The 15937-nt window shown below is 39.1% G+C and overlaps 1 protein-coding gene across 2 annotated transcripts in view; it reads right to left on the bottom strand.

The window, feature by feature from the left end:
* hlf.S (hepatic leukemia factor S homeolog) overlaps positions 1–13832 on the bottom strand; it is a 32965-nt gene extending 19133 nt beyond the window's left edge. For both annotated transcript variants that reach the window (XM_018240540.2, XM_018240541.2), the window contains exons 1-2: positions 13518–13832; positions 8170–8499 (exon numbers count right to left, since the gene is read on the bottom strand). In XM_018240540.2, the coding sequence (XP_018096029.1) occupies positions 8170–8499; positions 13518–13632 (445 nt within the window). In that variant the 5' untranslated portion in view covers positions 13633–13832. The remainder of the gene's footprint in view (positions 1–8169; positions 8500–13517) is intronic.
* Between the last annotated feature and the right edge of the window lie 2105 nt (positions 13833–15937).

The raw sequence follows: 15937 nt of genomic DNA, 5'->3' as shown, positions 1-15937 counted from the left end.
AAGATAATAATGTAATTTGCTACTAAAAACCAACAATAACCTACAGTATGTGTAGAGGCAGTAAGTGACTGTGATGTCTCACAGCGGCCTAAATAAATACAGGTCAGCTTAGTAAATACTACATTTCTAACTCCTCTATACAAATTTGGCAGCAGTTTTATTTCTTATGCAGCAAACTCACTGAGCAAAGAATGCTTTTATCTGTTAAATATTGCTCCTCTGGTAGGTAATACCGTCAATTCTATTAACAGTGAAGGGTATCAAGATAGGCGGACTATGATGGCAGCCTTCGTAGAGTCACAGGCTGCCAAATTTAAAATGAAAGTCTATGTGAAAACCAAAGAGATTATGTTTTAAAACATAAAATATCTTAAGAGGCAATAAGCAGACTGTAAATCCATGCCATAGCCACATCCGAGAAGGTTCTGTAGTTGAAAGAGTATTCACATTTCCATGAGATTGTAAGCTCTGGCCAATAGTTAAAGATACAAATTAACACATCATATGGTTTTGTGAATCCCACACTGACAGCATACTGGAACTGATATGAAGGAGAAGAGGGCATCCACCCTACAGTTAAGTTAAATGAAAGTAGCAGTCGGAGAGCACAGGGGTACTTGGGTGGGCGACTCACTTCTAAACATAAAAAATTTAGTGCTGGAATAGCCCCTACAAGCCACTACAGCTGGTGTGTGAAACAAATATACAGTAATACAATAAAGTAAAAAAAAAAAAAAAAGCCAAATAAAGGCTCAAAGTAGCTTGACTTGTGAGCAGCCATAGGGCTGCTGGGTCACTTTCATCTTAACTCCCAATTCTGCATCTGAATTTCCAGAAGCCTCTATCAACTAACCAGGATACTTGCAGTGTCTGTTCTGCTCATTGTTGGTTTCAAACATAACTGTGGTCTGTAGTAATGCTGTACAAGGAATTATAACACCTGTAAATGGAACATGCGACTCAGGACAGCCAGACTGTTACAGTTACTGTACTAATATGACAATTATCGAAAGTCAGTGAAAGTTACAGCAGGATCTGCAGCTCATAACATAACTGGCACAAGTGATTCAATGTGACCCAAGAGCTCAAAGCCCACACCTCCATCACAGATTGCAACAGCCTCATACTAGGAATCTGCCATGGGCAAACCCTGATGCGCAATACAAGCTTATGATTGACAGAGCACTGGTCTAAAAATATTCTGCTCAAACTGTACAGAACATTATTAGTTCTCTCTGCCCAAGTGTGTGTGAGTCAATGAAGTTATGTTATTATTTATTATAGTAAGCCCTCGTCCCCTCTAAAAACCAAACCTTTAATGTAGCCAAGTGTCATATTTTCTCTTTCTTTTGTGTGTCATATTTTCTCTCTCTTTTTTTGTTTGTTTTTGTGTCATATTTTTTCTCTCTAGATGGATAGGTCATGCCTGCAGGCAAAAAGCAGTTCAATACTGTTAATGACCTAGCCTTATCTGTCAGCTTGGGAAAATCGTTACAAATGATTTGGGCAGGAACATTCAAATTGGTACTGCCATCTTGATAGCGCCACTTGTGTACACATACTTAAATAGTAGGGCTGAATTCCACAATGGACTGCGCAATGGGCAAAGTGCAAAAAAAAGGAAGCATTAAGCAGAGATCTGCGCACTCCTCTCTGACTGCGTTAGGCCACGCTAGATTCAAAAGGGGAGGCAAGTAGGTGTCCTGCCATCCCAGCCCTTGTCCATCATTCTGAGGCACAAGGATGGAGAAGCAGCACTCAGAGTCCACATCATTGAGCTGTGCTGGTCTTCGCACAGAGTGACAGATTTTCGTACAATACTCTGCACAAAAAGCAGCAACTCCCCTGGGCACAAGTGCTGTGTATCTGTGAACTACTGGGCACCTCCAGGGCTTGTAATTGACCCCTAGTGTGTGCTCATTTGCTCCAGGTTTTGTAAACCAAGGCAACAAATTACCAGCTATCATTCACTGGGCCAGTGACTGGTAAGCAGTAGCATTTTTCCGGGCAGCCAGTATCAGGCTGGGATATCCACAACTCTTGGCTCACCGACAAAGCTGTGAAAACCCCACTGTGAATACCTCCCTCCCGACCCACCCACACAGTCAGCTGCAAACTGACTCCCCTACTTTGGGCAGTAAGCAGGGCCCAGAATCCTGTGCTCCAACAGCCCAGTTGACCCTTATGATTGTAGAAGCCTTGCAAACTTAAGCAAGTAGTGTTGATGGTGGTACACCATGCAACTGCCACCAGGGGACAGAACTAAAAAGGGTAAAAGATCTTGCACCTCTTGCAGGATGTCAGACCTTATTTTAAAAGTGCAAGCCCCGCTACATAGCCGATGTACACAGGTTAACATATTACTTGTCAGGTACATGTTTTGTAACTCATAAGTCTGTGCACCAATGGAGCTTACAATCTTTTTTCCTGTTGCATTCATATAATTTCAGGAGCCAATAAACTTGCCTGTATATTCTTTGGTGTCTGGAAGGAAACCAGAGCACCCGGAGGAACTAACATACAGGGAAAACATACATAGTACCCTCGTTGAAACCAAACATAGAAACCCAGAGCTACAGGGCAACAATGTTTAATCACAAAATTGGCAGAGCTTTTTTTTTTAAATAAAACTGTAGCAACCAGTCAGCTTGAACTGGTCTAGGGCAGTTAAAAATAAAAGCAAACATCTATTCAGTTATAGTGACTGGGCCACAGTTAATGGCAATCAGGATACCACTTATAACTCCTGGCTCACACTGACCATGTATTCTGCTGTACAGAAAATGTTTGATAATAGAAAAAAAAAAATAATAAAAAATGTATGAAGCTGCAAGAACAGATTGGATTAGTTAAGGCTACTGCAGGAACTGGCTCTTATTTTAGTGAACAAAATAAAATTACTGCTGCAACAATTGACTGTGGAATGTTACCTGGTCACAACAAAAGAGCTTCAGCCTCTTGGCCGGATAATTAGCCCCATCTTTTTTTTGTGAGCAATGGGGTTGTATGAAGCAGAGACTGCAAGTATTGTGAGCCTTGTGATTGGGGTCATGACTGTATTGACGCACCAGCCGTCATCCCCTAAGGACCAGAATGTTCCCGTATCTGTCTATGAATATAAATACCTCTGTGTTTATCAGTCATGCAATTTCGATTCACTTGCATTCGATTTTGTGGATAGTGTGACTGCATATGATTTTACAGCAGACTGATCAGATCTGATTTTGCAATTAGGGATGGGTGAATTTTTTTGCCTTGTTTCGCCGCGGGAATGACGCCCATAGACTTGTATGACAGCATGCGACAAAAAAAAAAAAAAAAAAAAGAGGCGAGACAAAAAGATTTCACCGCGCTACAAATATTTTTTTGTCGGCGGCGAATTTTTGACCAAGCTAACAGGTCAAATTTGCCTATGCCTATTTGTAATCACTGTGATGTCACAGTCATGTTGAGATATGTTCCAAATCCTTGTGAATCACAGCTAGTGCAATGTTCCCACCAATTGGACTGAAAAGTCACAGTCAGACTAATCAGATCTAGTAGACCTAAGCACCCAATCACTTTTTTACACTACTAGGCCCCAAGAAAGCTCCAGGCTTACTCCCCAACTGACTGCCAAAATGTGAATCATTCTATTTTTTCTGGTAGCTAAATGCAGAGCCAAGCAGCAGAGTTGGGGCCCCATGTTTTTCCATGCCACTCTGGCTCCAGGTTCTTGATGACTAAGTATGCGATTTGTAAGCCATCTTGATCCCGGTTTCCATGTTCATAATTGGGGATCAATGTCCTGGCAGGACAGGGTAGTAGTTAAAAAGTAAGGAACCTTCTCTGCCTGGATTGAACCCCTTGCCTGGACTTGACCATTCTTTTGCCGAACCCTCGTTACCACGAACCCCTGTCTGACAAACTGCCTCCTCCTTGGTCCGCACTCCTAACTGTGCCTATGGGCCCTTACAGTAGTATAGTTTTGCTGTTTAGAGTTTTGGTATAGAAAGATATAATTTACTTATTTTGTTCTGTCAGAATATTTGCTTTCCAAAAATATATGGTTTTCTGGGGGTCTTTTTACAGTTCGGTGGTCTTACGGCACATAACACACAGTAGGGGCTCTGTTTTCAGCAGCTGAGTTTTGGGGTCCCTATATGCCACGTGCTTAGGTTAACCTATACATATTGGGCATAAAACTGTGCAGAGGACCCCAGGCTTTCTTATTTGCGGTGAAACCTAATAGTATGTGGGAAAAAGAATGCTTTGGAGAAGTTTTTTGAAAGAATGGAAGTTTTGAGGTGATTTTTGGAAATGTTTCCGCTTGGGGCTTTGGAGTAGAAAGACATGCATACCCAATTTAGATTTGGGGGAATGTGTACTTTCGGAAAATATATGGGTTTTCTGAAGTGAACTTACTTTTTTCTACCTTTCCCCCCCTCAAAAAAATTATGTAAATGTGTTGATTTTGCAGTACTTGAAATGACTGACCATATGAGGTGTCTTAATTGTGGGGCCTCTATATGCCACGTGGTTAGGTAAACTTATACATATTAGGCATAAAACTGTTCAGAGGACCCCAGGCTTTCATATTTGGGGTGATTTGTCTGGATACCTAACAAAAAGTCTAAAAAATGCTTGTCAGTAGATGTTCGCATTTAGGACAAAACAGCTGACAGGGAAAGGGTTAAAGGAGTTGTTCACTTCAAAACCTTTTTTCAGTTCAGTTGGTTTCAGATAGATCACCAGAAATAAAGACTTTTTCCAATTACTTTCTATTTTCTATTTGCGACCGTTTTTCTTATACAGGCAGTCCCCGGGTTATGAACGAGATAGGCTCTGTAGGTTCGTTTTTCAATTGAATTTGTATATCGGTTAAAACATAAACATTTACTTATTAAATGCAACTTAGACAGATGTCTATTTTAACAAAGTATTTATTTTTACATTTATGTGCTCCCCATTAGACAACATACACCAGAGGAGATTGGGGCAGGTGGTTTATTAAAGCTAAATGGTTATAAAAATCAAGCAAACAAAAGGGAAGGGCCGCACTAGCTCACCGCTCTCCCCTCTGATCAGGTGCACAGTCAGACAGTGACCCCACTGTGTATACGGCAAGACATTCGACGGCAGACGGCACTTCTGAAAAAAGAGGGTTTATTGGAAATCCTGCTGGGCAGCAGGATTTCCAATAAACCCTCTTTTTTCAGAAGTGCCGTCTGCCGTCGAATGTCTTGCCCTAAAAATCAAGCAAACCACAGTATGTTACTGTAATATCCCTCGTTTGTAAGTATGTTGTACGTAAGTCAGGTGTATGTAACGCGAGGACTCTCTGTATTGAAGTGTAAAGTTTAATTTTTCACCTTCTAAAGCAGCTCTGGGAGGGGGGGTCGCCAACTCTTTAACTGTTCTAAATTTATACATTTAGCGGATATATTTATCTTTGTCCCTGCTGAGCAGAATCCCTGAGTTTCATAAAGTGTGGTGGCAGACATGGCTACTCTGGGAGATTAGTCGCCCAGAGACAAATCGACTCTTCTTCGGGTGAATAATCTCTCCTAAATACCTTCCCGCTGGCTAAAATGTAAATCACAGGCGGAATGGCACTCAGAACACTTTTGTTATAGAGGAAAATAAACATAAATAAATTCTCTTCTTTTTATAATCGTATAGAAGTATAATTTGTATTGTGTCTGTATCTGATATATGGGTTCCCATTTTCTCCCATTTTTCAGTGCAGGGCAAAAGCATATTGTCATTACTTTAAAACACTTTAATTTTCTTATTTACTTACTTTTAACTACTGTTTCTTTAAGACTGTTCTGACCCTAAATGGAGCTTGTCAGGTAAATTGCTGTGTACTCAAAGAATGCAAAGCCACTAAAAGGATAAGGTTTGCAACCTTACCCTTTTAATGCCGACCACATATGAGAACCCCTGTTCATGGACACATTTAGGTGTATGGCAGGTAGAATCCAGTGCATTATAGTAAATAAAATGCAAAGTTTAATGTGCAATGCAAGTGGAAGACAGGATAAGAGACTGGATATGAGCTGCCTCACACGTCAGGCACTAGTCATTAGCACTAGAAGGAGCTAAGAATCTAAGCAGATCGGCAGCACAAGGCAGCACCATGTGTGTATAATAATCCGCACAACCAGTCACATGACAGGTAATGTGAGAAGCATTGTAACCGTGTGTGTGCTCAATTACGGGACTGGAAAGGTAAACAAGACAAAGGGTGTGTCATGTGTGAGTCGACACCTGCTATTTATGGTTTCTTTAACTGGCATCTCTGGAGTGTTAGCTTCGAATATTTAACTTATTGTCCTTATATAGGGGTACTAAATAAAGTGGTGTTGAACTGAAATTGGAGTTGAAGTGTAGTAATGTTCATTATCCAAGAAAATCTTCAAATTCACAAACATCTTAAAGGGCACCTGTCAGGGGAAAACCCCCACATGATGTGAGGGATAATAGAGCCTGTGGAAAACAATACTATTTTGTGAAAACGAAATTGCTGGTAGAGAGAGGGTGCTCATATTGTGGGTGGCCATGTTGGGACACAAGCATGCACTTGCTCTCCCTACATAGCGTGGCGGACAAAATGAAACGCATAGAGCATGAGGATATCTTTCCAATAAGGATTTTATTTTTTTGTTTTACTTTGAGATCTTGTGAGTACACCCGGTTAGAGCTTTTTATTCTGGATTAAAGCTGCATTTCACTATTTTGCATTACACCTCTTTGGTTCATTTAAGGATATTAGAAGATTAGTATGATTATATTTGGCTACAGCCTTTTCTATGTATGGTGAATAGGTGATCTTACTATTTTGGATCTCACCTCCACTGGTTTCTGGGTTGCACTTGGTACACAATTGCTCTTTTTCATAAGGTTTGGAGCGGGGGTCCCCAACCAATTCTACCCGTATGCAAATAATTAAGAAAAACTCAAGTATGAAAAATTTCCATGCTGGTGCCAAATAGGAGCTGTGATCGACTATTTGGTAGCCACTATGTCGACTGAAAGCATACAGGTTTGACAGTACACATGGTTTTATGCAACCAAAATTTGCCTCCAAGCGAGGAATTAAAACATAAACTCCTGGATTGAGGCCTCATAGAATAAGCATCCAAGAGGAGGGTGAGTAACATTTTGCTTGCAGGCCACTGGTTGGGGATCACTAGATATGTAACTTTTTTCTGTGCCCTACAAAGTGGACTGCAAAGTGAACTGTTTCTGTTTCACACTTCCTCTAGAGAGCTGGATGAACTTTTTTTGCTTCCCTGCCAGCTAATGTATTAGAAATAAAACAGTCCCAGCTGCCTTCTGGCCAATCTAAGAAACCAAAAACCCCTTATAGATTTTAATGTTGTTAGACCTTCTTTCCTATTACTACACAAAATCTAGAACACTGTTACTATACATAAAGTACAATAGGCCATATTTGCTTATTATATTTGCTGATCCATCATTTTTATTCAGAGTTTTATATTTTCTTTAAGAGATCACCCAACTAGGAGCTATAAATAGGATTTATGAAAACAATAACCTTTGCTAGTGTTGTACTGTACTGCTAAAAATATAGTTGATAGAGCAATCTGGTCCCTGCTGAGGTTACTGGAGAGTTTGCAGTCTATTTTCATGAATTAACTCTATTACCCAAGGACCAGTGCATTAGCAGCCTTCTTAAAAATCTTTTCTCTACCATCCTTAATAGAAAAATCCTTACCAGCCGCAGATTTCTTAAAATCAAAAATCTAAGTTTCTCTATATTGGGATATTATACGTCTACACTAAGATATTATGAGTTAAACTGTGTTAATGAGTGCAGATGCATCCACAAGTATAACATTCTGATTTGCAATAAACTAAATATATCACCATGCCCACAACATGTAAATTCACTGTAATTTCTACTTCACTAACACTATACTGGAGAAGGTGCTCCTTCTCTTACTAGAAAAAAGTAGAAATGGGCCTTCCCTGTTAGCAACAGGCTAAATGCTCCAAAATATTCTTGTTAGGAGGCTACAGGAGGCCAGCATTTGGCACTTCTACTTATATTTGCAGTGCAAGTTCCTGCAAACCCTGGACATTGGAGCTGTAACTTTCCTATGTTCAAAGAAGACAGTGACACATTAGGTGATTAGCCAATACTCTGCATATGACACTTACCAGGTCGGACTGGGCTGTGCATGCAGTTATGAGGTACCAGGCCTGGCAGGACAGATGTCGATGCCCTGTTGCTTAGATCAATAACAGATGGTGACGTAGCAGAAGCTTGTGGGTGGCTTGGCTGGTGATGGCTCAGTTCGTGTGACGATTGGCTGGGAGGAATGCCGTTTTCAGAGAGAAACTCTTCCAGGTCCATGTACTCTAGCTGGAAGGTATCTCCATCGTAGGGTAGCGTCTTGTCCCATAAGGTTGGCCCTAAAAAAGCTGACTGTGGGACTGTAGAGGCTGTGTTGTCATCTTCTAACTTCTTCTCTTTCTCTTTACAGAAGGCTACAGAGATAAGAGCAAGTTATGTATTTAGAAAACATACCTTCATGCTTATGAGTGGGGGGGAGGGAAATACAGACATGTTACACGCAAATACCACTTTTTAACAAAAAGCATCACCCTCTGAAAGCAGTTTTAAATGTTAAACAGCCTACTGATAAAGTTGAATGTGCTTTTATTTTCCCTTGAACTCACAGCATAGCATGCTGTCTGCTTCCTTCCTTTCATTTCCTGTCTAATAACATTTATTTATATACAGTAAGCAGCAGCTACCATTTTGCTTCTCTCAACTAAGGCATTCTCTGAAAACAACATAACCCCAGCATAATGCCCATGATCTACTCATGCTCAACACTATGGTAGCTCTCTATGCAAAATGCAGAGTAAGGAATGTTCTGTGCACACAATTTGCTTTATTCTCCAGCCACTGACAAGGCCTGTTTTGTTTACAGTTTTTATTTGTAAAAGTCTAAAAATGAAGCATTTATGAAAGTATCTGTAGCCTTTACAAGGAAAGTCTGCACACCTTAATAGGGAAATAAACACAAATACAACATTTGTTATAGAGAAAACAAAAAGTAATTCTAAGCAAGTTTTTAAAATATGTTTTTTATGGATGCACTGAACCCTGAATCTTTCAGGAAAGATTCGGGCGAATCCCGAAACAAATCCAAACCCTTATTTGCATTCACAGATTAGGGAATGGAAGGGAGAAAATAATGTAACCCCCTTATTCACATGACCAAAAGTCATGTGATTTTAAAGGTTTGGATTTTGCTTAGCCAGGCTCCGATTTGGCCAAATCTAAGATTCAGGGCATTCTAATTTTTTTGTAAACCAGTTATCTGTATATGCAATATATACTGGAGGCAGAGATCCTCTGAGCTGCTGATTCTGACTAAATATGCCACTGAAACTATGTAGCAATATCCAGCCATCCTCTAGCTTCTGGGATTCTCCTTCTTCTTTAGCTTTTCATCACAGAGTATGCAAAGGATTATGGGAATGTGAAGTCTTGTACAGAAGGCACAGTCAGATACTGCTTTCAGAAGCAATTTAAAAATGATTAAATATTTTTTTGAAATTTATGTTAATCGAAAAGTTTCTTAGAATGACATTTGCCTTGAATATCAAAATAACAGTTAACTACCCCTTTAATAATGACTCCCAGAATCCTCCAATAGTGTGTTAGTGATCAAACGCCATTCTACAGTGAGATGGTTATCTCTAAACCAGGAACTGGAAGGGTTCTACATCTGCTTTTGGGGTCTTACATACAGTGCATAAGAAATAATTTGGAAGCAATAAAGCCTGCGTGGTTTACAGAGTTATTAAAAGTAACTCTTAGTACAAAGTTGATCCAGGAAATGTTCCATTAGCCATCTTGGAGTCAGGAAGGATTTTTTTTCCTGCAAATTGGAGAGGCTTCAGATGGGGTAGTTTGCCTTCTTCTGGATCAACTAGCAATTTTAGGGTTTATACAGACCTAAAAGGTTGAACTCGATGGATAAGTGTCTATTTTCAACCTATGTTACTACTGTATGTTTTACTGCCACCATGCGTTTGTAAGCAACTTTCCAACATAGTTTACAAATTATTTAAAGGATCATTTAAAGTCATCATAAATTTGCTATGCTCTGCACTTTTGGTTGTGACTATGGAAAAAAAGTAGCAGAAGACCTGTGATGTGATGAAGACCTGTAAAGAAACATGTAATGCATTATGGGAATGCAGTTTTAGCTGGTGGAGTATTGGCTTCTGCAAGTCAGAATCAGCAGTGAATACATTGATTAATAAAGGACAATAACAATTATATATACAAACAACTTATAAATCCTTCAAAATGTGTCATTATTGAATATTGGAAAGTTTCTTAGAACTACATGTATACAAGAAGACCAACAGTGCAGAGAAAAGCAACAGACAGAGAGACACTGCTTTTAATAAGTTACATTTACAAATACACCTTAAAGGAACAGTAACACCAAAAAACAGTGTTTTAAAGTAATTGAAATATGATGTATGGTCGTGCTGCACTGACTGGTACAGCTGGTGTGTATGCTTCAGAAACTCTACTATAGTTTATATAAACAAGCTATGGGGGCAGCCATTCAAAGTTGAAAAATTAGAAAATGCACAGGATACCCAGCAGATAACAGATAAGCTGTAGTTTACAATGGGATTCTGTCATCATTTTGATGGTGTAGTTTTTATTTCTAAATTTCACTTTTTACAGTGCAAATAATTCACTCTACCATGTAAAATTTCATTCCTAACCCAAAAGGTGTATTTTTTGCAGTGCACCAATAAAGAGTGAATGAAGTTTATCAGAGCACAAGTCACATGACTAGGGGCACCTGGGAAACTGACAATATATGTAGCCCCATGTTAGATTTTAAAATGACAATTTTGAAAAAAAAAAACATGTTTTCCCATGACAGTATCCCTTTAAACAAACAGACCAGTTTTAGCAGTGCAGGGCAATAGTACATTATATTGTCATTCCAATAAAACATTTAAATTTGTTGGCGTTTCTGTACTTTTAAGCTATTATAAATGTGTACTGAATGTTGAAAAGATGCTTATAAAATATATATGAGTTTGCAGCTAATGCTGATGGTTGGCACATTATGACTTATAGTCTCTTGCTAAAAAGCAGCAGTGAAACTAGACAGTTGCTGTAGTGGAGTTGGTTGTTGTAGTTCAATAACGTCTGAAAAGAACACACTCAGGCAGGGCGAAACCTATGTTTGAGGGGCTACAAATATAAACAATGGATATCTGAGTTATAACATACTTAAATAGTTAGTCTCTTTTTGGGGAACCTAAGCCCCCCCCCACACCTTCTAGAGCTAAGTACTGGCAGCTGCTCAAACTAACCACAAATGAGTTTATATATACTATATATTTATATGGAGAGAATTCAAAGTACAGCTCAATTTATTCTGTGCATGGACTAAAAGGCAACAGCACAAAATCCAGGATTTTTTTTTCTTCATTGTAAAATGCTGCATAGACTAGTTTTAGGCAAATCTATATATATGAGACATTGGGTTGCCACCTTTTTTGGAAAAAAATACCAGCCTTCCTATATATATTTATCTTTTTTTCCTATTAATAACATTGGAAACAGCCATCATTTTTAACAACCAGGCCGGTAAAATACCTGCCAGGTGGCAACCCCAATGAGACTGTATGGATCTAGGCACCTCAATAGACAGAATAATTGCTGCCCATAAATATGTTTATATAAATGAATATTTTTATATTTAAGTGAGGACAAGGTTCACTACTTGGCCAAGTTCCTTATGGACAATTCTAAAAACCCAGCATCTCAATACCATAAACACTACAAGGATACTCTCAGTAGCATCAGTAAACCATTTTATTAGATCAGAGTAGTTCTGACACCTTGTAGGTCTTTCCATAACTCTGTTAAAAACATAATCCATTCACCACAAAGCTTGGTAATACAGGTATGGGATCTGTTATCAGGAAACAAATTATCCAGAAAGCTCTTAATTATGGAAATGCCGCCACCCATAGACTCCATTATATCCAAATAATCCATTTTTTTTAATGATTACTTTTTTCTATGTAATAATGAAACAGAAGCTTGTAAGTGATCCAAACTAAAATAGAAATAATCTTTATTGAAAACAAGACCAGCCTATTGGGTTCATTTAATGTTTACATGATTTTCTAGTAGACTTAAGGTATGAAGATCCAAATTACAGAAAGCGCCATTACCCGGAAAACCCCAGGTCCTGAGCATTCTGAATAACAGGTCCTATACCTGTACACATATAGGCTTTCATATCCAGAATGTAAGAAATCATCATTTGGATCATCCTTGCCTTAAGGTTTAGTTAACATCAAATAAAAGCTAATGTCTTACTACTAAAGAGAAACAATGAATCCATCAACAATGACAAATGGCACTGCTTTATTTTGGCACTTTTTGGATAATGGATTTCAAAATAACTAGTAAGGTGAGCAATCACCATGAAAAACATAATTACTGTTGGCCGCAGTTCAGATGATGGAGCTAACATGCTTAAGAGGTTACTACAGGATACCTTCTGATTTTTTAATGACTTGCAGCCAAGCAACATTAGCAGGCCCTCCCTCCGTGTACAGGGCACTACCACACACCCCAAACAGGTGCTCATGAAGCAAGACTCCCTCTAATCCTATTAAGCGATTAATTTAATCAATCACGTCTTTGTGCTCTATACACAACGTACCAGTTACTGATTGTCTAATTATTCATACACCAACTAGAACAAAATATTGATTTCTAACTAGTGAACAAAAGGGACTTTATTCATCATAAAATCAAGTGGAGAGGCGCATGATAAAACAAACTTTTCTCATTGAGAAAGAACTGTTGATGCCAGAGGGTGCGGGTACCTGCCCCTCTACAGATGTACACAGTATGCAGGTTATAGAGTCCACTCCCATAAATCCCCTGTATGCAATGTCATTACACCCAAGGACAGGAAGATCAAAAAATTAATGTAATGTACAGATGTACAAATCTGACCCAATGTTATAATAAAGTACATGAATTGGACCTGTTATCCAGAATGCTCGGGACCAGGGGGCTTTCCGGATAATGGATATTTGGAGTCTATGGGAGACGTCCTTTCCGTAATTCTGAACTTTTTGAATAACGGGTTTCCGGATAATGGATCCCATACTTGTATCAGTCTACACAATAGTTACTAAATATAGGCATGTCCAAATTCTGTGATTTTCTCTGATACATGGAACCCTCTCCTCTGGCTTTCTCTATCCATGCATCTGCACACACATACAGTAATAAATATACACACACACCTATTTTCTGAATCACAGTTAATCCTATGTGCAAATATTCTGTATATAAAATACAGCCTGATTATACTTATGAGCAGTCAAGACAAATACAGATAAAAGCCCCAATTTTTCTTTGTATTATAAAGTGTCCGGCCACGCACACAGCCATAGAAAGCCACGGATTTTGGCAGATACATTACCATCTTCGTGGTGCAGGGGTAATTTCAACGGATTCTCCAGAAGAGATTTCAGGACCCCGTAAGTCGGAGGTATAAAAGTTGAATTCAGAGGTAAAACCCTGGACATTTTCTCCATGGTGAATTCTTTGCAGCTGCTTCAAGTCAGTACAACCAAAAAAGGGAAAGAAAAAAAATGGGTAGCTATGCCGTTTACAAGTTATCGGAGGGTTTGTTCTATAGACTGGTAGCGCAGGGATCACTGCTGATGCTACCTGCATGCACACACACACACTTCTGTGCTTTGCTGCTCTTGCTGGAACATACACATCTCCATGTGCAGCAGATGACACAATTGATGTCACAGGCACGCCTCCTTCCTAAAAAGGAACATGTAGGAGTGTCCCCAAGCTGATCCTCTTAACTGTACAAGAATATTTAGGTTGCATTTGCTCTCCCTGCTGATTTTTTTCTTTTTATTTTGCAGCTGGATGCCAAGAGGGATTTCATGATGGGATTAACCGCTTGCTCCCCTCACTGTACTGAATTGCGCAATGCCACTGGATGCAGGAATGAACTGGAGCATTTACAAACAAGAAATACTTCTTTTGGTACATAGTGGTACCATTTTATAAAAAAATTGTAACACTTGCCAAAAAGATGATTGGCTACTGATGAAATAGACAGTTTGCTGCTATCCAGCAGTGAGGCTTGCTAAGGATTCTGAGGGTTGCTGATTGAAATCTACTTTGGAAACCTTGGCAGCAACAGTAAAGGTGACTATACGCTGCCAGCCCTGGGGTCAACAAACAGATCATGCACTGAGATCCATCAGACATGGGCAACATCAACACGCCAATCTACTCCTTGTTCAATGGGATTTTCAAACCTGGTAATTGATATCTGTCCGATTTCCAGACAGATATATTTCCAGCCTGTGGAGGGGGGGGGCAGCAATCTTGTTGCTAGGGTCCAAATTACCATAGCAACCATGCACTGATTTGAAAAAGAGAATAGAATAGGATTAGGATGGGCCTGAATAGAAAGATTAGTAATAAGGAGTAACAATACATTTGCAGCCTTACAGAGCATTTGTTTTTTAGATGGGGTCAGTGACCCCCATTTGACAGCTGGAAAGAGTCAGAATAAAAAGGCAAACAATTCATAAACTATTAAAAAAGAAAATGAAGGCCAATTGAAAAGTTGCTAAGTATTAGCCATTCTGTGACATACTAAAAGTTAACTTAAAAGTGAACCAGTCCTTTAATCTGCTGACTTAGTCTGCAGGGACAGAGTTGGCAGCTCTTGTTGGCCCATGTGGGGCCACCTTATGGGGATAACTCCATGGATTTTTGTGGTGTTTATAGTAATGCTGTGTACATAGTACTTTCTAGACTGTTTTAAAGTATTAGAGTTGAAGTGTAACGGCTGCATGAACCTGCTAATAAAGCTAAATTACCAAGAGGGGCTAATTTGCAAAGGGGTGTTGCAATTGCTTTAAACACTGTATGTAATGCTCCTTTTTCCAATCAGCAGAAAAGTTTTAAATCTGCAGCCAATATAAGGGTGCTGGTTTAGTCCATACAATAATAACAGTGATGCAGCTAGTTACAGTGTTTGCTATACAAATGCTGAACTTTATTCTTAGTGGGGGGCTTCAAGTCATTCCATATTGGGAATGACCACATACTGGAAATATGAAAAACACCTGGATGCACACCTTTACTTCGAATTGTGTCAAAAGTGATTTATTAAGCCCCTATACATCAGCAAAAAATGTTTTGGGCCCCTGCAGGCCCTTAATCAAGCCTGTTCTGTCACACAAAAAAATCACTACATATAGGGGCAGTGAGGGGTGGGGCTTGTAAACCCCTCCCCTTTCAAGGGGGATGTCATCTCACAACGAATATACACCTTACACCTTAAGATACATAGGAGTCCATAAAGTCCAGTAAAGTCCAATGTAAATCCCAATTAATGTGTCCATTTTGTATAGTATCTTCAAAATTCTTGCATTCCAAGCAACAAAAAAAGTAATTAGCAAAACTGTAATACAACAGTGGATCTGATTTATTGTAAACACATTCCACACATTGTACACATAACTTTTTCTGCGACCCATGAACATATGCAGAAACCATGAACCACACTGAGAGTGTCCAATGTTGATCAATTAATATCATTAAAAGACAAATAAATTATTAGAATATATTAGAATATACAGATTTATAAAAACAATTAGTGACTACAAACAATACTGATGTACTGTATATTAAGGTATGACATGATACATAAACATGGCTAGGGTATATTCCCTGTTTAGTCCTTGGGGCCATAGCGTATCCAATTTATGGATCCAGGAAATTTCCCTTTGTTTCAGTTGGAGGAGTTTATTACTTCCTCGTCTAGGTGCCTCTACCATGTCTATTATCTAAAATCTAATC

Source organism: Xenopus laevis, chromosome 9_10S (assembly GCF_017654675.1).
Source record: "Xenopus laevis strain J_2021 chromosome 9_10S, Xenopus_laevis_v10.1, whole genome shotgun sequence".
Lineage (NCBI taxonomy): Eukaryota > Metazoa > Chordata > Amphibia > Anura > Pipidae > Xenopus > Xenopus laevis.
The sequence above is the reverse complement of the archived record's forward strand: the minus strand, read 5'-3'. Positions and strand labels throughout refer to the sequence as shown.